This window comes from Wyeomyia smithii, chromosome 2, assembly GCF_029784165.1.
Source record: "Wyeomyia smithii strain HCP4-BCI-WySm-NY-G18 chromosome 2, ASM2978416v1, whole genome shotgun sequence".
NCBI lineage: Eukaryota > Metazoa > Arthropoda > Insecta > Diptera > Culicidae > Wyeomyia > Wyeomyia smithii.
The window spans coordinates 50,697,330-50,724,075 of NC_073695.1; the positions used below are offsets into that span (position 1 = coordinate 50,697,330).

General features: G+C 40.9%; 1 protein-coding gene across 3 annotated transcripts in view; it reads right to left on the bottom strand.

Moving 5' to 3' along the window:
• Positions 1-26,746, bottom strand: part of LOC129724532 (uncharacterized) — a 545,414-nt gene that overhangs the window by 184,916 nt on the left and 333,752 nt on the right. For all 3 annotated transcript variants that reach the window (XM_055679507.1, XM_055679508.1, XM_055679506.1), the window contains exons 5-6: positions 854-2,361; positions 254-791 (exon numbers count right to left, since the gene is read on the bottom strand). In XM_055679507.1, coding sequence (XP_055535482.1) covers positions 254-791; positions 854-2,361 — 2,046 coding nt within the window. The remainder of the gene's footprint in view (positions 1-253; positions 792-853; positions 2,362-26,746) is intronic.

Here is a 26,746-nt window from a genome sequence, read left to right on the forward strand (position 1 = left end):
ACACAGTTAGATGTGCGTTGTTGTAGTCTCTAACTGGTTCTAGCATATGAGCGAAATTAGTATGAGAATTGAGATGTGATTCGAAATGTATGCGTGAGTGAAAAAAAATGCCTCATGGATACTAATGGCGAGGCTATTTGTGATGCAAATGTGTTTGATAGTGGTGGCTGATAGCGAGCGAGTGAGATGAGCAGCAGAGCAAGCAATCACGGCAGCATTCTGATTGCAATATTGCTTAAACTTAGTAACTTACCTAGATCTTCGTATTTTGTAGTCACCGGCTACGTTGCCCGATCGAAGATTTACAGGTCGTAGATGACTTCGACGGTGGGAAGCTTCATCCCCACTGTAGCTTGAGTTGGACGAACTTCTACTTGAGCTGCGCAAGTATCCTTCGTCGTAGCGTCGTTCCAGGGTACTACTTCGCGATCCAGAACTCTGTCGCGACACCAGTGAAGATTGCGAACTGTTCATTTCTCCTTTCCGAGTGGGTTTCACTCGATCATCCGGTGTTCGCGAACGTTTTTCCGGGGTTAGTGAACGCTGCTTTTTGAGATTTCGTATGCTACCGTAGTCCTCGTTGTCGTACAGACGTTCCGGTGTCAAAGATCGTTGCGGTTTCAGTGCGCTGTGTGCTGTTAGGGTGTTTCCAGAACCGAAGCTTCCATGCAGAGACCTGCTCTTCATTTGGTTTATGTATGAGGTGGATGATTTGTAGCTCAGTGCTAGCGAGGACGATTGATCCTCACTGGCATCTTCTTCGTCATCTTCTACGCCATCGTTGGAGTAATCTGTAAGTTGACAAACGATGTGATATTTTTTGTTATTTTCAAATAGTAAAACAAAAACTCACCAGATCTGGCACCACTATCACAGGAATTCAGTCGCGTATTACCAACGGAATCCGACCGGAAACCATACGATGACAGACCGTGGGTCGAGTTGGCTTTGGTGGAGAACTGCGACCGTCGAGATCGATTCAGTCCACCGGCTGCTGTCGTACTGGAAGACATAAACTGGGAATCGAGCGATTTGTTCTTATCGCTAAATCGTTTGAGCAATTCGTGCCCGGAACTGGTGATACCGCTGCCTGGAATCGTCTTCGGAAAGATGGGTGAATTGTCTTTTAAAATTCCGACCAAGTTTCCCGATTTCTCCTTTTTCGTCAGATAATTCGGTGAGTTGCCGGTCAGGGTGGAAAAGGTTGGTGATCTGTTGCGTCTAATGAACGGTTGATCTGTCGTTTTGGGCATGGGCGCCGCCAGCGTAGATTCAAAGTCAAAACTCTTCGAAAACGTGTCGACATAGGATTGCTTCTGTTTTTGCTGCTGAGCTGCGATGACACTGGATGTTGTGTAGCGTCTATTGTCGTACTCGAAGCTACGGGAGAAAACCATCCCCTTTGGATTGCGATTTTCATTATCGGCTACCGATAAAAAAATGTGAGTTCCTGGCTTAATTTCCCTAAGGCGATTTTTGTATTTGGAATCTTGAAAGGCTGGCGGTGGTGAAAGAATTGGAGTCACCGGAGGGGGAGAATTATCCGCTAGGTTTCGCTTGATAGGAAGACAAACCGGACGACCGCTAGAAGATTGCTCCGGATCTATTTTCAGGATTGTCACATTGTCTTGTCTTTGTATTTTCTGCACTTGATGCTTTCGCGCTTCGTTTCGGTTGATGAGATCTTCCAGCTTGTTTCCCTTTCCGTGTCGGCTTTCGTCATACTCGATGTACTTTCGGGACACATTCTGGCCCACCAAATCCGACTGGTACGACTTTGCACGTGCGCTTCGATCAAAAGGATGTGGTGGGGGCTGACTGACCTGCACCCAGCCGGATTTGTTGAGGAAGATTTCATTTTTTTTCAAGTTTTCACCGAACAAATATGTCGGTTTGTCATTCGAGTTTCGATAGTGCATTGCCTTTGTCTGAGCTACTTGGTTATCCTGATTATCTTTCGATTCGCAGTCGTTGGTTTTATCTTTTCTCGTCAACGTGGGCGATTTGACATAGCTACCGGCAGTGTCGGTTCCGTCTGTGGCCGTCAGAAAGCTCGTATCTGAAGAAGTTGGATCTTGCCTGACGGGAATTTCGGGCAGCGGAAAGTCTATAATATCGCATTCATCATTGCCGATTAATTTAATCTCGTTAGTGTTATCCGTGGCATCATCTTTACCAGCGGCGGGCGGATGCGGCACAGAATTGAAGCTGTTTGTCGGATCTGGTTGCGAAACCTCCTGAGAGGATTCGCTCTGCTTAATGGAAGCCGATTCCTCACTGGTTGGTGTGTTTTGTAGCTTATGATGGCCTGCAGAGCGCGATGGCGAAGCGTTTACCGATGATGAATTTTCTTCCGGTGATCTGAAAAAAAAAACAGGTAAAGTAGGAAGAATTGTAAGCAAAGATAATTTTGCGATGATGTTTTTTTTTGCTGCATAAAGGTATAAATTTTATATAGATTGTACGGCGAACCGTTAATCGCATTTAGGAAATGGGTTTTTCTCTGGTAGTCGTAAATATTTGATGCGATCGGAGTAATTGGAATGCTATATTTAGAAATAAATTTTCAAAATTGAATTCCAGACCAGGACTTCCATGCTTTGCTGTCATTCATAAATCGATTTTTTGATAATACTATGTTAAAAGACTGAGCAGGAATTTATACAGTAATCGAATTATAATCAATAGTTATTTAAGTGTTTTAAATGGAAACAAATCAAATAAATCATTTCCTAGTACCTTGATTATTGATTGATTCGATGATTTTTTCAGTAACATCGAACACAGCTAGTTCCGTTGAGAACGACCGAACCGACACCATATGGAATCTAATCAAATAGAGTGTATGGTGCGGTTGGGTTTCTGCTTCGTTTCTTCGGTGAGTCGTGACAGACACCGTTTGACCATATGTTGGTGTAATTTACGGAAGCAACGTTGTGTTAATTGATATGTTCGCTGCTTCTTGTGCTACCTTCTAGCCATATTTCACTTTCTCATCGGTATATCAGTATGCGGTGAAGCACTACCAAGATTACGTGAGAGTTAATCGTTTTTAGTATGCACATGCTACAAAAACCACTCCTGAGGAAATACATTTAACATATTTCCAGAGTGGTTTCTAGCTTTGTTGGTAAGAATTTGATAGTGCTGTTTTGAATGTTGACAAAACAGTCTTTTGGAAGTAGCAAAGTATTGAATAAAAATTCTTATTGATAAAATTTTTTCCTCAAACATTTTCAGTGAAACTTTGTCATATTCATGAATGAAATTTGAACTCGAACTCAATGAAATAAATTAATGGTAAAACAGTCTGGTTTTTGAAGATTACTTTATTCAACTGGTTTGTTTTCGGTATGATTTTTTTGACGTAGGACTACGTCTAACCGCACCATATCGAGATATATTCTGCGGAAACCTAAACCAGGGTGTAACGTCGGAATGAAAGATTTCAAACGGTTATACTGATGTAACCACATGTTGGATCACAATAAAAAATATGTCGTTGGATTGATAAAATGATGGATAATTTTGTGATTCGTCGGTTATAATTATCACTTCATTTGTTTAAATAGTGAAAATTGAACAAAAGTTTCAAGGTCGAATTTTCACGAACAATGTTCCAATCACATGCGAGCACGCCTGGCACAGATTTCATGAGTAGACACCAACTGCTTGCTGTGATATCCTGGATAGCATCGGCAAAAAAAAAAAAGATAGAATCTCCTCGTCCCAATAGATTCGGGGATGTTTGTTGTGTTGTGCGTGATGCGGAATAGTCACTTAAGTGCCGTGAAGATTAATTAATGAACTGGCTGAATTGGCATATGGAATGGTACTACGCCACCGTAGTCTCGGGTTTTCGGTTTTTTTTCGGTTCAGGTTCTACTGCTGCCCTGGAATGTGCAAAAAGAAGCCAGCGGATCGTCATGAAGCAGATAAGTGGCATTTTTATTCATAGTGTTTCGAAATGCTTTGTTTTTTGTTTGTTTTGAAATCGCACTTGGGAGGAATTGAAGAGGGGTCGAAAAATATCGTTTTTGGGATTGCGTCTTGGGCTTATTGAAGAGCGCTCGAAGCGCCATCAACATCGAGATAGAGGAGCATTGTCATTTAGAAATGTCAGGTAGGTGAGGTTGCGAAAGTCATAAGAAGTACTCGATGCAATGATTGTTTCGTAGTTTGCGTCAAATGATATGATTCGTTATGCACGGAGGGGGAATGTAATCGTTAACATTTTGAGTAATATTTGTCGATGATTGATAACTTGAATTTAGGCGCATATGTGAGAGAAGGTCGTACATGGCAGTCCCATTGAGGAAGTCATATACAAACGTGAACTGTTTTACGATTCAGTTTCACTTGCGATGTGCCCGTTCAGCAGGGTTGGATTCCGAGTCGAAATGTGGCACCAAGGCTTTCCTTTTTTGATTTTCCTATGTTTGCATATCACTTAGAGCCGCGATCCAGATTCTCATGACTTAAGTAAAGTGTCGCGTGTTTTAGAGCAAATGAGTATTCACTAATGATATACTTGGAGCAAAACTCTTCATACAGCAGACATGTAGAGTCTAAATGAATGTAAAAATGTAAATGTTATTTATTTGTTAAAGTAATACATTTGAAACAGCACTACTCTTAATCATTTTTGGTAGTGATTAATCGATCAAACTTTGTTTGTATCTTAGGTGTGCTAGGAGAACTGCTCCATTATTCATCTCACTAGGCCGTCATTCATGAATAATGCACGGATTTAACACCAAATTTTCACGAAATCATTGAACAAATTTTCATGAAATCATTGAACAAACAAATAAAATACGCCTACGTGCTCTTATGGAATCGTTCAGCATTGTATATTTAGTAAACTTAGCTAGATTTATCCTGAATTTTGTAAAACGGACCATTTTTCACAACGCTTCTATATGCATCTCAAAACTTGAATCACTGCTCAATTATTCATCTCAGAACGCCCCCATATTGATGTGATGTGTTAATCATGAATGAATCACATTATCATGAATGAACGTAGCCGCAGCCCGTCGTAGCAAAACTGGTAACCTAGGTAACCACTGCAGTGCTGTCGATTTATGTCAATTATGTCGAAATAATTTAACATTTTCAGTCTGATTTTTTCGTATTAATAGAAACTGATTTGGCAACTTTTGATTTTCTTCAACGCAGTGCAAACAGATAAAATCCATTACAGGAATTGTAGAAATTCATCTCATATATTTTCGCTAATTCAAGCTTGTCTTTAGAAATTTGAGGTGAACATTTCAAAGATTAAAGTATTATTAGTGTAGTGTGCGATTTTGTTTAGTGATTAAAATGAAAAAGGGGTCCGATAGTGATGAAAAAAACTTTGGTTGGCTGCTGAGCAGTTCCCCTACCTATTTGTCCACGAAGCTTAAAGTCGGCCTTGACGTAAGTTTCATCATCCTGTATCACACAATCAAAATTTCGTCAGCATCTTCGTGTACAGATTTCGCGATCGTTGTCTGGCCGACTTGTTTTGCTCATCGTCACGATTTGGAGTCACACAGTTCGGATTTCCATCCGACCTTGTCTTCCTGACAGTCAACAAACGTTCTCCAAACACTTGAATTACGTTGGTAATGGTTAATTTTGGCCACACTTAACAATTTTGCTAACTTGCAGTGTGAGTAGTTCGGATTTTCGCGATGCGCGAGCAAAATTTTGCTGCGTTGCTTCTCTTGCTTCGACGCCATTTTCACGACTTAAGAGCAAATGTCAAAATCAAACACATACAGCTTTAAAATGAGAGGTGTTCAGGTTTTTTTAATACACGACAAAAATAATACGACAAATAAAAGTTGACCAATATTTGACCGTAATACCTTTTAACAGGGCGTGGGAGCACTTATTACCTGCTAGAAATACTGACTCTCCACATCATACGCAGACCATACGCTCAGAGCATTGCGTTGCTTCGATATTGGTCGTGGGTCAACTGTTCAAAGCTCGATTTCAAGAAATGATCTGAATGGGAAGGTAAACTCGTTACTTACCTATTTTTATGAATGTAACTTAAAGCATTTTTCATAGCATTCTAATGCACACTGTTTCCAAAGCTGCAAAAACGCGATCGAAATAATTTTAACTCTAAAAAATTGATTTTGGAGCCGTAGTGCCTTCAGCAAAGTTGATCCATTAATTATACTCCATTTTATGGAAGTTGCAATTCTTTAATTAATCCACCCAAGAACGACAAGCGAATTTTACTTTTTCATTTTTGCATATAGAAATTTACTTCGTTTGGAAAAGTTGTAGCACATTCTCAAAGAAACAACTTTGTCGAAGACACCATACTTCTACCTGCCTACTTAAACTTTTTTCGGTGGCTTTATGTGTCAAAATAATTACGATCACATTTTTGTAACTTCAGTTTTTTTAAAGGTGATACCTACTCGAACAGTGTCCAGTCAATAGGCCAGTTAGCGTACTCAGATCAGCTTTATTGTGTTGTGGGCTTGGGAGAAGAACAATCAAATTCTTGTCATGCCGTATGGAAGCAGATAGCTTTGCAACACTCCCAGCCACACAACAGTATATCACACTGTTTCGTGTTGAATCCTGTGGTAAAATTTTGTTTTGTTTTCGAAACGCTGTTGTGAAGCCGAAATATAACCGTCCTTCCTCTTCCTTTCCTTTCGTTTTGGAGCATTTTTCACAGGGAGTGAACATCACTTTTGGAAGCAACCATCACCGTTTTTTGCAACAAGTGTAGTGATTAAGACAACAGTTGGCAATAGAATGAATCTATATTGAATTCAGTGATCACTAGATCCTATGCAATAGTTAAGTTAAGATAGTTAAGATCCTACATCTCTCCTTTCTTTTAATACTATTATACATAAATATTTAGGTAATCAATTTAAATTTAACAAGTTTAAGTTGTAATCATTCAGGTACAAAGGCATTCTCTTCATTCGCTTCGATCGTGGCTCTATGCAAGTATTAAGTGGAGTTTCAGTTATTTCAACTGGATCGCTTGAAGGTACATCTGATGGTGTCGCTATTGGATTATGAATAGAAGTTGGTGTTTGATAATCAGGAAGATTTGAGTTTTAGTCATGTTCTTCTAAGGCTCGATCATAGACACAGGGTTTTTACTCCGTATACATTTGGCGTGGTTTACATGTCGGTTAAATATTGCTCCATTGATGAGATTTTCCAGAACCAGTCGTGTCCCTTCTCGACGAATTACAATATGTGAATCAGGATGGATAGTACAGGACAATTTATTTTTCTTCACAAAATTCTTTACTACAACTTGATCTCCTATATCAATGTTAGAAGGTTTCGCCTTTCTTTTTACATTAGTATATTTCCTTCCTTTCTCCTTCGATTTTTCATCATTTTTTCTAGCTTGATAGATATCGATTTTCTGGCATATACCAGGAAGTTTATCTTTGATTGATTGATGATTTTATCTTAATGTTGTTAGTTTTACAAAAGAAAAAAAAATCACTTGAAGAAAATGGTTGACCGTTGTCGCATATTATTTCGTCAGGATATCCAAATCTAGCGAACATTTCTCTTAATTTCCTAATGGTTGTGGTTGAAGTCATTGACGTAACTTTCGCTACTTCAACAAACCTGGAATAGTAATCTGTTGCCACAAGTAAATGAATTCCACCTGTTATTTCGGTAAAATCTATAGCAATTTTCTCCCAAGGTCTATTGGGCATTTCTGACCTCGTAACAGGGTGAGTGTCTGGATCTGATACTAGAAGGCATCCGTGGCAGTTTTTTACAAACTTTTCAACCATATCGTCTATTTTAGGCCACCATACCTTTATACGAAGTCGGCTTTTCATGGAAGCTATACCTAGCTGTGGTTCATGTGCTAATTCTAGAACACGGATCTGTAAACATCGAGGAATAACAATACGCTGATCTTTATATATTAACGTCCCATCATATGAAAGTTGATTGGCCAACTTTTTGTAACTCATCAGAGTTTTCGGCCAACGTCTTGTATCATATGGTAGCCATTTGTTCAGTTCTTGAAGTTCTGTATCATTTCTTATTGCAGCCGTGATTTCTTCAAATGAAATGGCTACAGGGCAGATATCAGCAGCTACTACTCTGATTATCCTTTCGCATTCTTCGTCGAAACTTGGGCTTGAATCTTGATTTGACTGGCATAACCTCGAGAGTGGATCGGCAATATTATTTTTTCCTGGGCGATACATTATTTTGTAATCATAAGACATTAACCTCAATTTCCACCGTTCAATACGTGGTGATGGCTTCAAACGATCTCCAAAAATAATCACTAATGGTTTATGATCGGTGATCAAGTAAAAAAATTTTCCATATAAATAATATTAGAATTTTTCACAGGCCCACACCAATGCCAAGGCTTCTCGCTCCATCTGTGCATATTTAAATTGTAGTGATTAAGACAACAGTTGGTAATAGAATGAATCTATATTGAATTCAGTGATCACTAGATCCTATGCAATAGTTAAAGATCCTACAACAAGAACAATTAAAATGGTCGTTATCAGAACTTCCACATGTATAAATGAAGAGTTTGATAATTAATAACACTGCACAATATCTAGATGAGGAAATATCTAAATTGTTTGTTCTGTAAAATTTAGATATTTTTTTTATCTACTCCATTCACAGATATCAACATGTGAAAAAGGTGTATTTCGAAAATAAAAACGTAAATTGCTTTTTATCCGTAAAAAGTTGTCTTGAAAGTTCAACCTCCAAATGTTGCATCTTTTCAAGTTCTAAAGGTCATCTGAATTGAAAAATAGAGTAAATACTACAAGTTATACATCCCAAGGCGTTGAATCAAATGGTGACGTAGGACAAATATAAATATTGATTTTAGCTCTTGTTTAACATATTTCACTACGCCTGTTGTACACCGTGTATCTAACACAGGTACAAGGGCTCCACTCGCTACCGTGTGATGAACAAAAATGAAGCTGAATTTTCTACACGTTGTCTTTTGTATCGAGTTGAGCGTAGGTTTTTACGTTGAAGGCGTGGCCACGCAGTCTCGAGAAAGAGAAACGAAACAAAATACTTTGTTTCGTTTGTCTTTCTCGAGACTAGGCAGTGGAGTTTATTCCGTCCATGTTATTGTTATCCGTGCTCGGGAAGCAAGGCAATAGCAAGGAAAACGTATGGGAAAGCTTGACCTTGGAACTTTTCATCTTTTTCCACCATTAAGCAGTAAAGCAAGAATGTTAAACATTCTACCAAACAATTGTCACACATTTTATCTATTCACCAACACATAAATAAATGAGATGCATTTGGTCGTTCGCTTGCTATAATCGTTTGAAATCTGACGCAACATTTGCCAGGTTCGTTTTTAATTTTACAAAATGTAATCTAGCATAGAAAACAAAGACGTAGTCCTACGCCAAAAAACTATTTTTTAATGCCACCCTAAGCAGAGCTACGAAACAGTAGTCTTTACAAAGTTGCCTGAAATAACATGATTTATAACTTCACTGAATATAATATTTTTTTTTTCGATCAAAAATTCTGGTTATTTCCTCAAACAAAAATTTTAGTTATTTATTTCGGACCACTCAAATTTTCACATCAATTTTGATGTAGACCTACTTATATTAAGCAATTTCTCCATGGAGAGTATGGCTCTAAAACCATAAGAAAAAATCGAAAACTGTATTTCTACCTTAACTATAGATTTTTTTTTGTATTCAGAATTCGTTTCTCACTTTAATTACCCGTTTTGCAAATGTAACCTTTCCTTACTCAAGCTTGAGTTTTCGAGTTCATTTCAAGTAATTCCTTTGCTTATATTCAATACATTTCTAGAATGGTTGATTTTCGTGAACAATTTTCTTTTTAAGTTTTTTTCTTTGTTCTTTACGCTTGTTCCAGCTTCTTGATATTCTGCTCAAAAATCTACTCATTTAACATAAAAAAACTTTTTGCTTTTTTCGGTTTATTCAATGTGTTTAGAATTCTGTATTACGTTTATATTTTTCTCTCTTATTTTTCAATGTTTGGCTCATTATTGTTTTTGTTATTTTCATTTTTGCTGCCATGGCTTTTCTTAACGTTGCGAGTTTTTCGTCATATTTTGTCTACGTTATATGATTAAATTCCCAGTTGGTCTCGAGGTACGATGCTGGCCTAACAAGCCAGTCGTCGTAGGCTCGAGTCCTGAGTCGGGAGAGGCTTTGCTTTGCTATATGATTAAATTCTTTTAGTTGAAAAAATCATTTTCTTGGTTTACGTTTTTGATTCTGGTTTTGCATTTTTTGCAATTCAAATTTTTTCTACCTTGTTTTTTTCTTCGATACATGTATTCTTTTGAAAGATTTTGTTTTGTTTTTAGATATTTTATAGCTCGAGTTCTATTCTTTTTTCTCCCAATTTCGTTTCTGAATTTTTTCTTGTTTGTAATTCATTTTGTACGGAAGCACTGTTTCGCTTTTGTAATGTTCTGCTATTCTTCTGTTTTCACTTCTACTGTTTCAGTTCATGATAGCTGAAAGACAACAGACGAAAAACGAAAGGCGAAAAACATAAAACAACAAATAAAACACGAAGGACGAAAGCCAAGAGGAGGAATATGGCAGACGAAAACGAAAAACGAAACCAAAATTGGTTGATTTGCCTGCTATTATTGATATCAGGCAAGAATAAATTTAATTAACTTAACACTTAACGTATGTTTTTCGGTCCGAAGGAAAGTTTTTAATATATTCACAACAAAATTATTCGAAAATTATTTTAATTAAAACTCATTACTATCAATAATGATCAATCGTTCGCATAAAATAATAATTGATTAACGGCTGCTATTTTCGTTCAATCCAATAAATCGAAATTCTTCCGGAAAAATATATGCTCGCTTTCTGCCATGCATGAAAATATTTTATTGTCCTGAATAGCTCTTCCACAAGTGGAATATTTCACCGTTCATATGGCACCCATCCCATCGATATGGTTTCATTATCCCGCGCAAAATCTGTCGCAGCGCACCCACTCATCGGCAGCCATCGAACTGAGCATCCCGCCTCTTTAAACGACCGCTTATCGGCATTGTTTTCAGCCAAGGCTTGAGTCCTCTTACCTATTTTTTCCATTCTCCCTCGCATTGATTTGTGTGCACTCCAAAGAATTTTTGTTCTACTTTAGTACGAGAGCGAGGCCCCTTCAGAGTGATGAAACGATAACGTCGAAAGTTGTAAACGTTCTATGAAGAGCTAACCTGGCACGGCAAATGAAGCCCCCGTACACTCACTATGCGGTGCTGGCAACGAAATGATAAAGCATAAAGTTAGACACAGTGGAATGCGCTTTGCAGGGGGAGCAGCGGGGTTTCCCACCAGAAGAGTAGGTTTTTCTGTGTTTTTCTCAGTACAAAAGTTGCAACAACCTTGTCACCAATTCTGTTTGGATTTGAAAAGCTCATTAAATATGCACAAGGCTGGGATTACTGTTGTTGTTGTCACATTTATTCCTCTCGTCAATGTTGGACTGTGTTGTGTAATAGAGCGCTTCCATCATCAAAGCTTTCGATGGAGACGGTTGGTTGTTTTGTAACTTCAAGGATAAGCCTTACGCATATGTATGTATTAATCATGAATTGAAATGAGCAACGAATCTACGGAAGAATTAGAAGAATTATTCTGTTACATCATTACCAGAATTAGGTCTAAATGATGAACAAACTTGTTTTCTTCCGAATGTGAGCCTAATGGGCGTTTGACAGCAGCTACAAACTTGCAGCGTCAAATTAGATCGCATTCAATCATTATAATTAAGGAACGGGGTGGAAATATTATATTTTCGGATTATTGAATTAGAAGGCGATACTCTGATCATCGTTCATCGAATTATGAGTTGTACGTTGTTGCCAGTGTCTTCTTGGTTCCTTTCATATTGCAGTTTTCCTCTCTAAATTGTGACATTATAGATTACATTGTTTGTTATTCCAAATGACCTTGTGCACGATTGACCATTAGTATTAAAAGTTCGATTGGATCCTAGCGGAAGAAGGAACAAAGCTAAACGTAACTATATCCCAGCGTTGTGTGATACCGAGCATTAACATCTGAGCGCACTGTGCAGACGTGATAAGAGTGAGTTATTCAGCAAGTGAATCAAGAGACCTCTCAGCTAGCAGGGAATAGTACTGTGTGTCAATAGCTGGTTCGTTTGCTTGCACTAGAGGAGACAGTCGCACCCAGGCGTGCTGGGTTGTAACTCCCGAAATGAGCAGAAAGACGTTAAACTGTTGGTACGATCGGATCCCCTTCACACTTTCATTTGGGCAGAACAGAAGTCATTCGGTGCAGAGCGGTGAAGTAGTGCTCACAACTGCTTGACTGGTTGAAAACGGTTTTCCTTTTCAATTGTGAGATGGCATTGTAGAATACGAAAGGAAAAACCCTTCAATTGAAATGTGTATGTGAACTAACCGTCTTGCCGGCACGTGCAGTTAGTTGGCTTTATTTACTGTTCAATGGCTTTGTAATTTTTATTCAATAACCAATTGTCATTTGGTTTAATTCAACGTTTGAATTCAATGGAAGGACTACATTCGCTGTACGTGAATCCTCAGGAAATATTCAAAAATACTAATGAATGCTTGAAAAAAGTCCAAATTATGATAGCGCAAGACATTGTCATTTAATATTCCATTTTATAAGCGTACCTGGAGCTCAACCTGATGGCAAAAAGCCTGTTGAACTTTTAGCTGCCATTTGCATTTTGCGTCACTTCCACTTTATTCTGTTTGCTAAGCTGTAAAATAATCCTTCGAGGCAAACAAAAACCGGCAGTCTTGGTGTAAAAAAATGCCTAAAAAGAACATATTTTTGGCATCCACGTCGGACGAAAAAAACAAAAAACACTTGAAAGGGTAATGGATTCACCGGCAAGTCAATCCGTGACGTAGGCTTTTCCTTCACATCCTACCCACTTTAATGGTCGTTATCGTATTGTATCGTACAATAAAAACAATCTATCCAATGGCCTTCGTACTAGCTAGTGCTAGTCTGTTGCGCTGGTCCAGGCCTAATAAAGAAACACAAAAAGTGCTAATTTTTCATCAAACGGGCCCCGTTTCAGTAGTAAAGTTTTTATGTTTGCAGGTGGCATTTTTATTTTATTTATACCACCCTGTGCAAACGATAAATCTGCAGGTAACTTTTTGTTTTTATGACGGTTACGGTTATTATGCAGGACGGGATGTTTAGTCGAACTTTTTTTTGCAGCTCGGTATGGGAGAATCTGAAGTGTATTTCACTTTAAGCTGAAACTGAAGCTGTTTTTGTTTGTTCGGTTTGGAATTGGACCTTCGGGTCCATTGAATCAAACTATTGTGGTAGCAAACCGTTCAGAGATTACTGATATCGAATAACTTCGTATCATAGTGGCTATTTTTTATATTGTGCTGACGGAAGATTGAGCTGCGGAGAAATGATGTCAATATATGTTTTTGGTTTTTTTCCAAACTTTCCCGGCAAACTTAACGAGTAGTATTTGCTTTAAGTTAGATTCGAAATTTTGACTTGTTAGTTAGTTAGTTGGTGTGACTAAGTAACCACTTTTTCAATATTTCTATCACCGAATGCTTTTGTACAAAGAACACATCGAATTTGTCAAAAAAATCGAATATGTCAGAAATTTCATGAATTTGTTGTGAATATAAATGAGAATGGCGCTCAAAAATAACTGAACCGATTACCGTGGAAAATTGTACTTAAAAGTTTTCGAGTACTGATAAGCGTAGGCAAGGGAGGGTGAATTTGTGATTTATGAATGTGAAAACGGTTGGTACTAGTTGGCATAAAATAGACCTTACTGAGGTCCAAAGCAGAATGCCCAGCAACTTCTATCCTTACCTCCACGGGGTACCGACTGGGATACGAGCAACCAAGGGAAGACCGGTGAACCGGTGGGAACTTGGTCGTATGCTGACAGAGAAGGGGGATTTGTTCTCCTTGGAGAGTAGCTCGTCTGAGCGTCTGTTCCTCAGGTTAGAGGCGGCTCAAACAGCGACTGATCCACATCGAACGGCTGAGCTATGAAATGCGGTGTTTCGCCAGCAATACCCAAGTCGGCAGCCCCTGAAATAAGCATACTACGAACAATCCAGAGAATGATACGAATCGGAACAATCGGTATAGACCTAGGCAAACGAAAAAGGACAACGATTGAAAACTTGGCACTTGGAATGTTAGGACTCTGGTCGAACCGGCGCGCGCGGGCATCTTGGCCAGAGAGTTACGGTAGGCAAAAGTGGAGGTAGCAGCCATACAAGAGGTGCGTTGGCCTAAAACCGGAGAACGTGAATTCCGGGTGGTTGATCTGACACTTCTTTAAAGTACCATATCTACTACAGTGCCGGCGACAGAGCGGAACGGGGCGTAGGTTTCGTGCAACTAGGAAACCAAATAAAGGATGTTATTAGGTGGAGGTCTATTAATGACCGTATATGCGTATTGAGAATCAAGGGCAGAATCTACAATTACAGCCTTATCAACGTGTGTGCACCGACCAACGATAAAACCGACGACGTAAAGGAGGAGTTTCAAGAGCTCCCTAAGAAAACTTAAGGAGAGTGCCCATAACGCGACATAAAGATTGTCATCAGGGAAATGATTGCAGGGGTGCAGGGCGAGAGGAGTTCTTTCGTCCCGTTATTGGTAGGGATAGTCTTCACTCTACCACCAACGAAAACGGCTTGAGGTTAGTGAATTTCGCCGTGGCCAGGGGAATGGTCATCTGTAGTACCCATTTTGCACGTCTGAACATTCGGAAGCACAGCTGGAGACACCCCAATGGAAAGGCCTGCCCCCAGATCGACCACATGCTGATCGACGGCCGGCACATTTCAGACGTCATTTCGAGGGTCAAACATCGACTCGAATCACTATCTCGTAAGAATCGTGCCCGATTGTCCAACTTATTTAAATCGAGATCGGCGAGAAAGATAAGTTTGGATATCCGGAGATTATCAACGGAAGGAGTTGCTGCAGAGCATACTCGGAAAGTTGATAGACGAATCGATGAACCAGCTGGAGTGGACCTGAACGAGCAGTGGAAGCACATCCATGATGCAGTTAGCGAAACAGCGCGAGAAGTGATGAGCATGACAACGGGAACCACGCGTTCTACGCTAAGTGTCTAAAGGTGACGGAAGAGAAGACCCGGGCCTACGCCAACACGTTAGTAGCAGCTAGTCGAGAGACGCCTCAGATGCGGGAAAAATACCGGGAGACCTGCCGGAAAGAGGCTTCACCGCCTTAAGAAACGTGAGCACTACGATCGCGTCCTCGCCGAGGCGGAGAATTGCTTCACCAGGTACACGAGGAAATTTTATAGAATGATTGACGGAACCAGGAACTGGACCGTACCAGTACCTGCCATGTGTGATGACAGGGAGGGAACCCTGATTACCGATAAATTGCAGGTGGCCAGGCGTTGGAAGCTACATTTTTAAGTGGTGTTGAACGGTGAATAGGACGCTGATTCTCCCGGTTCCCCTTTTACGGACATGAAGCATGGATGCTGAAGGAAGCTGATCGTCGAGTGCTTGGAGTTTTCGAGCGTAGAGTTCTGAGAGTGTGGCGCAGACGCATGAACCACGAGTTGTACCAGGTATACAAACATGCTGATATAGGTAAGGTAATACAGTGGGGCAGGCTTCAGTGGGCTGGACATGTAGCCAGAATGCCTGACGAGAGAGCCGCCAAAACTATTTTCAGTAGAGAACCAGAAGGAGGCCGTAGACTCCGTGGTAGGCCTCGCACGCGGTGAATGTGCGCGAAGAAGATGCACGATCTGCTGGTGTACGAGGAGACTGGAGAACGGCTGCCCAGGACAGAAGAAGCTGGACATCTCTAATTCGTTCGGCCCTAGACCGGAGAACGGTCCGTTAGCCAACAAAGTAAGTAAAAGTAAGTAAGTTGAACGGTGAAGAAGGAAGGAGAGTCGATGGAGGGAAATAGAATAGAAATTAGGGATGACGGACAAGCTGTGGACCCACCAACATTGGACGAGGTGTAGAATGCTTGCAAAAAGCTGAAGAACTACAAAGCCGCTGAGAAGGACGACTTACCAGCCGAACTTTTTAAAGTCGGGAGCGAACGGCCGTGTGGTGCAATTCACCAGATTATTCTAAGGAAATGGTCTGAGGAACAACTACCTACGGACTGGTTGGAAGGACTCATATGCCCAATCTACAAGAAGGGACATTTTTTTTCCTGTAGGAGACTGAACCACTGCGACCATTGTTAGTAGATCTATTGTGGTATGCTCCGCCTTAATCTAGGTGCATTCAATTTCGGCGCATAACTATTATTGAGTTGATGTCCAATTTTAATTTGCACGTGTATCCCAGTCAGGTATCACAATTCGATTGAAGTGTAATATCTGAAAAGGGCTTTTGTTGCAGATTTCGGAAGGACTTAGGAATCCTTCACCGAGGATACGCAGTCTGCGTTGTATTTATACTCTGCATTCGCAAAGTAGGTGTTCAGAGGCTTCATTCTCAAGTCCGCAGAAGCGGCATTTCTCGTCATTGAGTTTGCCCATCTTCTTCAGATGGTGCTTACTCGGACAGTGACCAGTGAAAAGTCCTGTTATCGAACTTAGGTCTTTTTTATTGAGCCTAAACCTAAATTGCCGTAAACCAGATATAGCATTCCAATTTTTACTTATGACCATCCTCTCCCACTCATCTAGTTCTATTTTTAAGGCTCTTGATGCGACGCCACATAAGGGTTCTGGTCCTATAAAATTTTCAGAAGAACCTTGTCTTGCTAGTGAGTCGGCTTTTTCATTGCTTTCAATTCCGCAGTGTCCTGGTACCCAGTATAGTAGAACCTGTTTTTTTTGTGCTAGCTGCCGAAGTGAAAGAATGCATTCCCACAGTAGTTTTAATTTGCAAATGGGTGCTTTTGGCACTTTGAGTGCTGCCTGACTGTCAGAGAAGATACAGATATTAGCGTGTCGGTAATTTCTCTTTAGACAGATGTATGCACATTCCATGATTGCGTATATTTCAGCTTGAAAAACTGTTGGCCAGTTTCCCATAGAGATATATTCATTTAGTCCTGACCCGGTGATGCCAGCTCCGGTGGCTTTATTCATTTTCGAACCATCGGTGTAAAAAATTATCGAGACTTGTCGAACTGCTGGACCTCCTGTTTCCCAAGATTCCCGTTCGGTCTCAAAGCTTTTATAGGGAGTGTTGAAATTTGGCTTATTTTACAACCAGTCTTCGTTTCTCACTATAAGTTCGTTTATATGAAAATCTTTCAGTATTTTGATGTGACCTGTTAGATTTTCGTCTAGAAAGTTTTTGCGACGGTTCAGCCTTAGGGCACTCTTTACCGCCTCCAGTTGCTCCGTTTGATGGAGTGGAAGGAAATGACCAATTGCTTCCAAAGATTTCGTCGGAGTACTTCTCATAGCTCCGCAAATTGATACGCAAGCTAGCCTTTGTAGTTTGCCTAACTTTGTTTGAGCGGCCGTTTCATTAGTTTTTAGCCACCACTCTAGTGAGGCATAGGTGAGTCTTGGTATAATGATTTTTCGATATAACCAGTGTATCATCCTGGGTTTTAAACCCAGTTTTTACCAATGGTTCTGCTACACACCCACAGAGCGCTAGTTGCCTTCTTGATTGCATTTCCAATGTGTTCCAGTTTAATTTATGATCAAACCATATTCCTAGAAACTTAGTTTCAGTGGATGTGTTCAGATCAGTGCCATCGAGCCGTAATTTCTTTATTGTGTATTTCCTCCTTTGTATGAAGGGCATCATAGTTGTTTTCGAAGGATTTATAGATAAACCCTCTATCCTGCACCATTTCAGTGCGAAATTTATATATCGTCAGCAAAACCGATCACCTCAAAGCCCCTTTCAGTCAGGTTTATTAAAAGGTCGTTAACAACTAATGACCAAAGCAAAGGTGAGAGAATACCCCCTTGCGGACATCCTTCAGTTGTTTTTCTCTTTTGGTATTCACCCCCTAAGTGGGCGATGTTTTCCCGATGTTTAAGCATAGCATGAATCCAATTTACTAAAATGTCATCGATGCCGTGCTTGCTCATAGCTTTCCGCATTGAGAGATGGGAGGCCTTATCAAATGCTCCTTCGATGTCAAGAAATGTAGCCAGTGCAATTTCTTTTGTTTCGATAGTCTTCTCGATTTTGCTCACCAGCAAATGTAACGCGCCTATGGTAGATTTGTTGTTTTGATAAGCAAATTGAAGTTTATTCAATGGATCAACCGTCAGGTGAACTGTTTTTATATGATAATCAATCAGTTCTTCCATAATTTTCACGAATATGGATATTAAACTGATTGGTCTGAAAGATTTTAGAAGTGTTTTATTGCGTCTTCCAGCCTTTGGAATAGAGATAACTTTGGTTTGTCTCCAGCTCGTAGGTATGTAATTTAGTGTTAGACTAGCGCGACAAATCTAGGTGATTAGTGGAATAGTTAGCGGTTTACTCTTTTGTAGCATAATTGGCACTATTCCATCTATCCCCGGGGATTTGTAAGGCTGAAATGAATCAATTGCCCATTCGATCTTCGACTCACTGAATATGGAGCCGGCCAATTCCTGAGCTTCTATCCTAGCTATATTATGACTAGCAGCGTTGCCACTAAGTTTTGAATAAAATCTGACAAAACGAAAATAAAAAGTCTGGCAAAAATCTGTCACTCATTTTTGGATACAATTCCTGGCAGAATTGAAAGTGATGACCTTTTTTTTGCTCTCGCCGGGTGTAAGTAGGTAAAGGCCAGGCACGGCTCATCTCGCGAGACGACGCGAATGAAATCTGGCAAATATCTGGCTCGTTTACAAATATCTGGCAGATTCTGAGGTTTATCTGTTTGTCTGGCGCGCAAACAGAAATCTGGCAAAATCCAGATTTATCTGGCACAATGGCAACGCGACATTGACTAGGCGATATTTCAGTACGATCCCGCACCTCATCAGTGTTGATAGCACATGACCCTGGGAAGTGACTTTCCATCATAACACTAAGTGTTTCCTGAGCGTCGTTGGTAAAAGTCCCATCACCCCTGAGCGTCGTTGGTAAAAGTACCAGAAGGGACATAGACTCGATTGTAATAATTATAGAGGCATAACTCTTCTCAATTCCGCTTACAAAACACTCTCCCGTATCTTGTTCCAGCGACTAAAGCCGTTGCAGGCAGCCTTTGTTGGAGAATACCAATGCGGTTTGCGAGTGGGGCGATCTACAACAGACCAGATGTTTACCTTGAAGCAGATTCTCGACAAGTTTCGAGAACACAATTTGCAGAGAAATAATGCTAGAACATGGTTTTCCAACAAAACTATTTAAACTGTTACGTGCGACGCTTGACGGTTTCACATCATGCTTAAGGACAGGGGGCGAATTTTCGGACGCGTTTGTGACGTTAGGTGACCTGAAGCAGGGTGACGGGCTCTCGAACTTGCTGTTCAACGTAGCTTTAGGAGGTGCAATACAAAGGGCGGGTGTGCAGAGGAGCGGCACCATCATCACGAAGTCTCACATATCTCTGGGCTTTGCGGACGACATTACGTGAAAATACTACAAGGTATAAAGGGGTTGTATGAAATGGTGACGTAGCACTAAATGTATGTGTATAACACCCGCCGAAGTCGAACGCCGCGACCAAATATTGAGCAACTGCGGGACGCCGAGGCTGCACAGGAATACGCGCAGAAGCTGGAGGCAGTGCTACCTACGGAAGAGCAGCTTGGCGCAGCTACTCTTGAAGATGGCTGGAAAAGCATCCGATCCGCCATAGGTAGCACTGCAGTAGCGCTACTAGGTACAAGGGCCCCGAATCATAGAAATGACTGGTTTGACGGCGAATGCAAACGGTTAGGCAAGGAGAAGAATGCAGCACGGGCGAGAATGCTGCAACACCGTACGCACGGAACAGCCAAAACTCAGTCCTCCGAAGGAAGAAGCGCCAGCAAGAGGACCGAGATCGCGTAGTGATGGAAGAGCTGTACCAAGCTAACGACACTCGGAAGTTCTACGAGAAGCTGAACAGCTCCCGCAAAGACTTTGTGCCGCAAGCCGATATGTGCAGGAGCTTGGACGGCTACCTTCTAACAGACGAGTGTGAGGTGATCGAAAGGTGGAGGCAGCACTTCGACGAGCATCTAAACGGCGATGCAGTAGAGCGCGAGGACGGTATGGCAATTGATCTTGGTGCACGAGCAGAAGACATCAGAATTCCAGCCCCCAATCTTCTGGAGGTGGAGGAGGAGATTGGACGGCTGAAAAACAATAAAGCTGCTGGAGTGGACCAACTACCCAGCGAGCTATTGAAATACGGTGGAGAAACACTGGCTAGAGCCGTGCACTGGGTCATTGTCAAGGTTTGGGAGAAAGAACGAGTACCGGAGGAGTGGATGGAGGGTATTGTGTGTCCCATCTACAAAAAGGGCGACAAACTGAAGTGCTGCAATTACCGGGCAATCACTCTCGAGCCCCTTCGAAACCCGAAGAGGTCTAAGGCAAGGTGATGGTCTCTCGTGCCTACTGTTTAACGCGGGGATTAGCACGAGTGGCACGATATTCCAAAAGTCCGTTCAACTGTTTGGTTTCGCCGACGATATTGACATTGTGGCTCGGACCTTTGTGAAGATGGCGGATACGTACATCGGACTAAAGGCTGAAGCCAAACGGATTGGACTGGTCGTCAATGCATCGAAGACGAAGTACATGAAAGGAAGAGGTTCACGAGAGGACAGTGCTAACCCCCCACCTCGAGTTCATATTGGTGGTGATGAAATCGCGTTGGTTGATGAGTTCGTGTACCTGGGCTCACTGGTAACTGCCGACAACGATACCAGCAGAGAAATTCAACGGCGCATTATGGTAGGAAATCGTGCATACTTTGGTCACCGGAGGACGCTCCGATCGAGTAGAATTCGTCGCCGCACCAAGTTAACCATCTACAAGACGCGGATCAGACCGGTAGTCCTCTACGGGCATGAGACATGGACTATGCTTGTGGAGGACCAACGCGCCCTTGCGGTCTTCGAGCGGAAGGTGTTGCGTACCATCTTCGGTGGACTGCAGATGGAAAACGGAGTGTGGAGAAGGAGAATGAACCACGAACTGCAGGAGCTGCTTGGGGAGCCATCTATCGTCCACACCGCTAAGACAGGCAGGTTGCGGTGGGCTGGGCATGTTGTAAGGATGTCAGACGACAGCCCGGTAAAGATGGTTCTTGAAACCAATCCGTCAGGGACGAGACGGAGAGGTGCACAGCGGGCAAGGTGGATCGATCAGGTGGAAGACGACCTGCGGACCCTACGCAGACTGCAGAGCTGGCGAACTGCAGCCATGGACCGAGTGGAATGGAGACGACTCTTACGTACAGCAAAGGCCACACCACGGCTTGGGACTGTTTGGTAAGGTAAGGTAAGGACTAAATGTATATATTATATGCTGCGCTAAACTGTTCATTAGGGTGGGACAAAAAATAAATATTAGCTCCCATGCACTTTTCGTGTTCCTTATGGGTCCTGTAACAACTGTGTAACTTTTCAGATCGATCGGTGGAACGCCTGATTTGCGCCCGATTTTTAAAGTTTCCATACGATTTTATATGGGAAAATCCACTTTTTCAAAACTTATCCTCTAGAAATTTCCAGTTGGCTTCTAAAAATATACCAATACATGATATTTGTTGGAAATTTTCCTGGGAATAGTTCTTCTGGAGACGATAAGGCGCTACAAAATTTGTAGAAAAAGTTATTCACCTTAAACTGATCGAATGTCTGACGAACGGCTCAACATTGAAGTTTTCCAGCAACACTGCTGCAGCATGCTGCTGTTGCAAACTCAACAACGTGATGAGAAACAGTTTCGCGTAGAATTAAGCTTGAAAGCGTAATTTTTTGCTCATAGTATCTTCGGAGAAAATGCTTAGAATATCAGTCCCTATATTTTGATAGTATTCGTTGTGTGATTTATACCCCTAAAAGTGGGAAATCAGGTTTCTAAACACCCCTACGTAGTGAAAAACATTTTCGTGTAGGATTAAGTTTAAAGGTATGATATTTTGCTCACGTTTTATTCATTATCGGAGAGCTTGCTTAAAATATTAACTATAAAGTTTTAATGTAGATTGATTACTCCCCCTAAAAGAGGGAAATAAGCTTTCTAAACACCCACGTCGTGTGACAACTTGCCAATTTAATAGATCATACCCAGGTGTCTTTCGGAAAAGAGTTTGGTAGATACATAGCTACAATTTGCGTAGATACATGGCCAGCAGGTCACTACGAACCAATGAGGTATACACAGGTGAGGAAGAAGAAGACATTCGTCTGTTCTAGTAGCGAAAAAAGGTGAACAGAAGCAGGTGTTTGATTGTGACGTAGATCTCGGTCAACAAGCAAATGCCATTTGAAACCAGGCATGTCCAAACCCACCACACCACTGCGTGTGTGTTTTAAGCGATGCCACGGAGGGTATTTTCATTGCCCTTCAGTGCTTATACAAAACGGAAACCCACAGTGTTCTAAATAAAACAGCCCTTCAGAAGCTCCGGCTAACACAGGCCCGAGTATTCCCGACTTCGTGAGCCCTCGGGAGCCCGCTTGCTGACACGTGTTTTTTCAAACGCTTCATTTTTACAAAAGTAAATATGAAAAAAATATTGCAGGTGGTTGTATGCGATGACTACCGTCAAGCTATCCATTATTATATCATTGTCAATCTAGTCGTGGCGACCAATGCTTGTGTGTTCCCCGAAACTGCAAGCCCTCGATTGCTTCATGTGCCGAAGTTAAAAAAGTTAAAAAACGAATGGCTCTCCGGTGTTTTGTCTTTAGCTAGCGACGGAGGGTAATACGAATAGCCCTGCGTGGTGTGTTTGTTAGCAGAATTATCATTAATAAACAAATAAGGTTGAGCCAAAGATGTTTATATTTTCAACAGACAGCGGTTTGCAATCAACACGGGGAGCTAAAGAAAAACTTCGAAAACCTACACTTTTCCAGTTGTTTCGGATCTTTCAGCAGCCCACCTTGATGCCCGCTCAACCAACATCCCGTCCAAAGATCAATACTCTCTTTTTCTCTTTTTCAATAGACTTCATTTACGGTGGTTCGTAGTGACCTGCTGGCCATGTATCTACACAAATTGTAGCTATGTATCTACCAAACTCCTTTCTGAAAGATACCAGGGTATGATCTATTAAATTGGCACCAGAACCCAAATTGTCATCCGACGTGGGTGTTTAGAAAGCTTATTTCCCTCTTTTAGGGGGAGTTATCAATCTACATTAAAACTTGATAGTTAATATTTTAAACAAGCTCTCCGATAATGAAGATACCTTACCTTACCAATCAGATCTGGTCGAGCCATCGTGCACGCTGCGCCCCTCTATTTCTGGTGCCGGCAGGGTTGCTGAAGAGAAGTGATTTCACAGGGTTGCCGTCCGGCATCCTTACGACATGACCGGCCCACCGCAACGTGAGATAACGTGAGCAAAATATCATACCTCCAAGCTTAATCCTACACGAAAATATTTTTCACTACGTAGGGGTGTTTAGAAAGATGATTTCTCACTTTTAGGGGTATAAATTACACAACGAATACTATTAAAAAATAGGGATTGATATTCTAAGCATTTTCTCCGAAGATACTATGAGCAAAAAATTACGCTTTCAAGCTTAATTCTACGCGAAACTGTTTCTCATCACGTTGTTGAGTTTGCAACAGCAACATGCTGCAGCAGTGTTACTGGAAAACTTCAATGTTGAGCCGTACGTCAGACATTCGATCAGTTTAAGGTGAATAACTTTTTCTACAAATTTTGTAGCGCCTTACAGTCTTCAGAAGAATTATCCCCAGGAAAATTTCCTGTAAATATCTTGTATTGGTATATTTTTAGGAGCCAACTGGAAATTCCTAGAGGATAAGTTTTGAAAAAGTGTAATTTCCCATATAAAATCGTATGGAAACTTTAAAAATTGGGCGCAAATCAGGGGTTCCACCGATCGATCTGAAAAGTTACATAGTTATTACAGGACCCATGAGGAACACGAAAAGTGCATGGGAGCGAAAAAATTACACCAACGCTTTTTTCCCATACAACTGTGTCCCAGTCTACTGTTCATAGGCAACACTACCGTTTATATTTGATGGTCGTTATTGTAAAACTAACGATGCATGAATACATGAAAATTTAACACTAGTAGTAGTTGCGAGAATTCTCATAACTCTTATCTTCAAGCATCTATAGTTCTGAAAAGAACCGATTCCATAATCTTCAGTTAGAAATTCGTGCTACAGAACGCTGATAATCGCACCATCCGTAGCATTGAATGTTTTGCTGGACCGCGCATAATAGAGTTTGCTCTCCGCTGTGCCCTCCAGTAGCTGTGCCAGCTAAATATTCTGCAGCGTACGATGGTAACTGTTGCTGCCGTAAGCAAAATAAAGGTAACATGCTCTGCAGTGCCTGGAAGTTGACTCGTATGCAGCTCTCGTTTCTCAATGTCGCACTCGCTATTGTGTTACAAACTAAACTGAAGGTGAATTTTCTACACGCAGTCTTTTGTATCGAGTTCAGAGTAGATTTTTGCCATTAGGGCGTGGCCACGCAGCTTAGAGAAAGACAAACAAACCAAAACACTTTGTTGAGTCAAAATATGTGGCAAAGTATGGTTGAGTAGCTATGATCTTTCGTTTTACTCTGGTTGGAGCTTTAAGAGCCTACTTTCTTTTTGTCGGTCAGTGTAATTTTCCCAGAACGCTCAAAAAAATCTTTTTCTAAGTAAACCAGAATAAAGTTCAGCATGTATTAGTATATCATCTAAACTCTCAGATCTAAACACACAACTTTGTAGGAGTTACAAAAAAATAAGCTTCGACTCAGATCGACTTATTGTCAAAAAATGTGTTTCAATCAATGTTGTTGAGTGATTATGATAATCATCCTGTGATAATTTTTGCTTATTTGTGTCCTAAGCATGTACAAAAAAGAGAATTTTTCTAGAATTTTTTGCAATAACTCCGTATGCTATCTCTGATTTTTGTGATTTTTAGGTTCAAGGGCTAGTCTAATATAAAACGTTATATTTTTAAAACAAAATAAATTAGAAGAAAAGTGTCTCCAGCAAATTTTTTTATCATTATCTACAGTTTTGCCATTTTCCTAAAGTGCAAACTGGAAAGTTATATTTTGCAGCGTCACTAGCGGCGAAATTTCTTACTTAAGCTTATTGCCATTCTGTTAGGCTTTTTGTAGTACGTCAATAAAACCAGTATTTGGAGAGTCAATGAAAAAAGTTCACGATTTGAGCTCTCGTACCGCTGTGCGTCTGGATGAAGAAATGCTTCACTGTAAATGTTGCACGATCACGATTCTGTACAACAAGACAATACTCAAGGTAATCAGGCTATCAGACTATCCTTTATTTTATACATCGCACAAAATTGTCTCCTCTGGTTACTCATCATCAGCACAAGTGATAAATGATTAGCGACGCTAGGATGATATTTACAATAGAAGCTCTTACTTGCACTCTACCTACTAAACAAATTACGCTACACTATAGCTGTGTACACCGAGGGTTATCTCCGTTCAGCCAGGCGAACTCGGTGTCAAATTTATTCACCGACACGCAGTCGTCACCCAAACGCGTCTCCAACCCACATTACGTACGGTTGCATGTAACTTGACTCGGAGTACATTACTCAAAATTTTCTGTCGACGCAGCAGCAAAGTAGGGTGGGTAACCTATTGTTGACACATCAAAAACTTTCTCGGTTGTTAGAGTTCATTTGTATCATGGCCTGTTGAGATAAACATATAGAGTATGGCTTTATTCTATGAAATATTTAGAATACCGGTTTAGTTGTCAAACTATCGAAAAGTTGGTATGCCGATATTCGTTGCATTACTCAACTTTCAGTACTGAGGTTTATTAGGAAATAAAATTATTTCGTAGAATTTCATGGACGTGAAAGGGCAGGGTAATACCAACACACTCTATTTGTCTTAGTTAGCGGCATTTACAACCAATTCTAACTGTCGGACTGTTAAATGGTAGCCGCGAAGTAATTATTTCCGAACAAATAAATCCTGCCCAGGGACACTCCAGCAGGCTGCTTCCCAGTGGAGATGAACTGTCCGCGTGCGGAGCAGTATTTTACCGCACTCTCATGGGGCTTTTTTCCCGGGAAAATTATACTCGCTTTTGGTAGACAAAACTCTGATATGAATACAATGGAGACCAGCCGAGTAAGCAAAATGGATTGTGTTCTAGTCAATGTGCTTACGAATGAGGTTTCACTTCCAGAAGCAAGTATAGGCAGACGTAATTATTCAAACTTAACTTTGAATGGCGAGACTGATTTGAGAAACTTTGTTCGTTATAGGAGTGTACTAGAGAATGAACCAAACGATTAATCATTCTAATATAATGAAGGTTTTTGCCGGCATAAACCTGGTTATAAAACATATTCGATCCAGACTTATTTTTCCTTTTCAAAAATCTATATGCAGCAATGAGTAAACAATATAACATACAAAAAATAAAAATAAATTTCTTTTTGAGCGTCTAGTAGAATGGAATTGAATATAGAGAATAGGGTATGTTTCCATTTAATTGACTGTTGAACAACCCACATAAGCACTGATGATGGTTGCATGTAGCAACCGAAATACGTATCTGCGGACGGTATTCGATTAAAGGG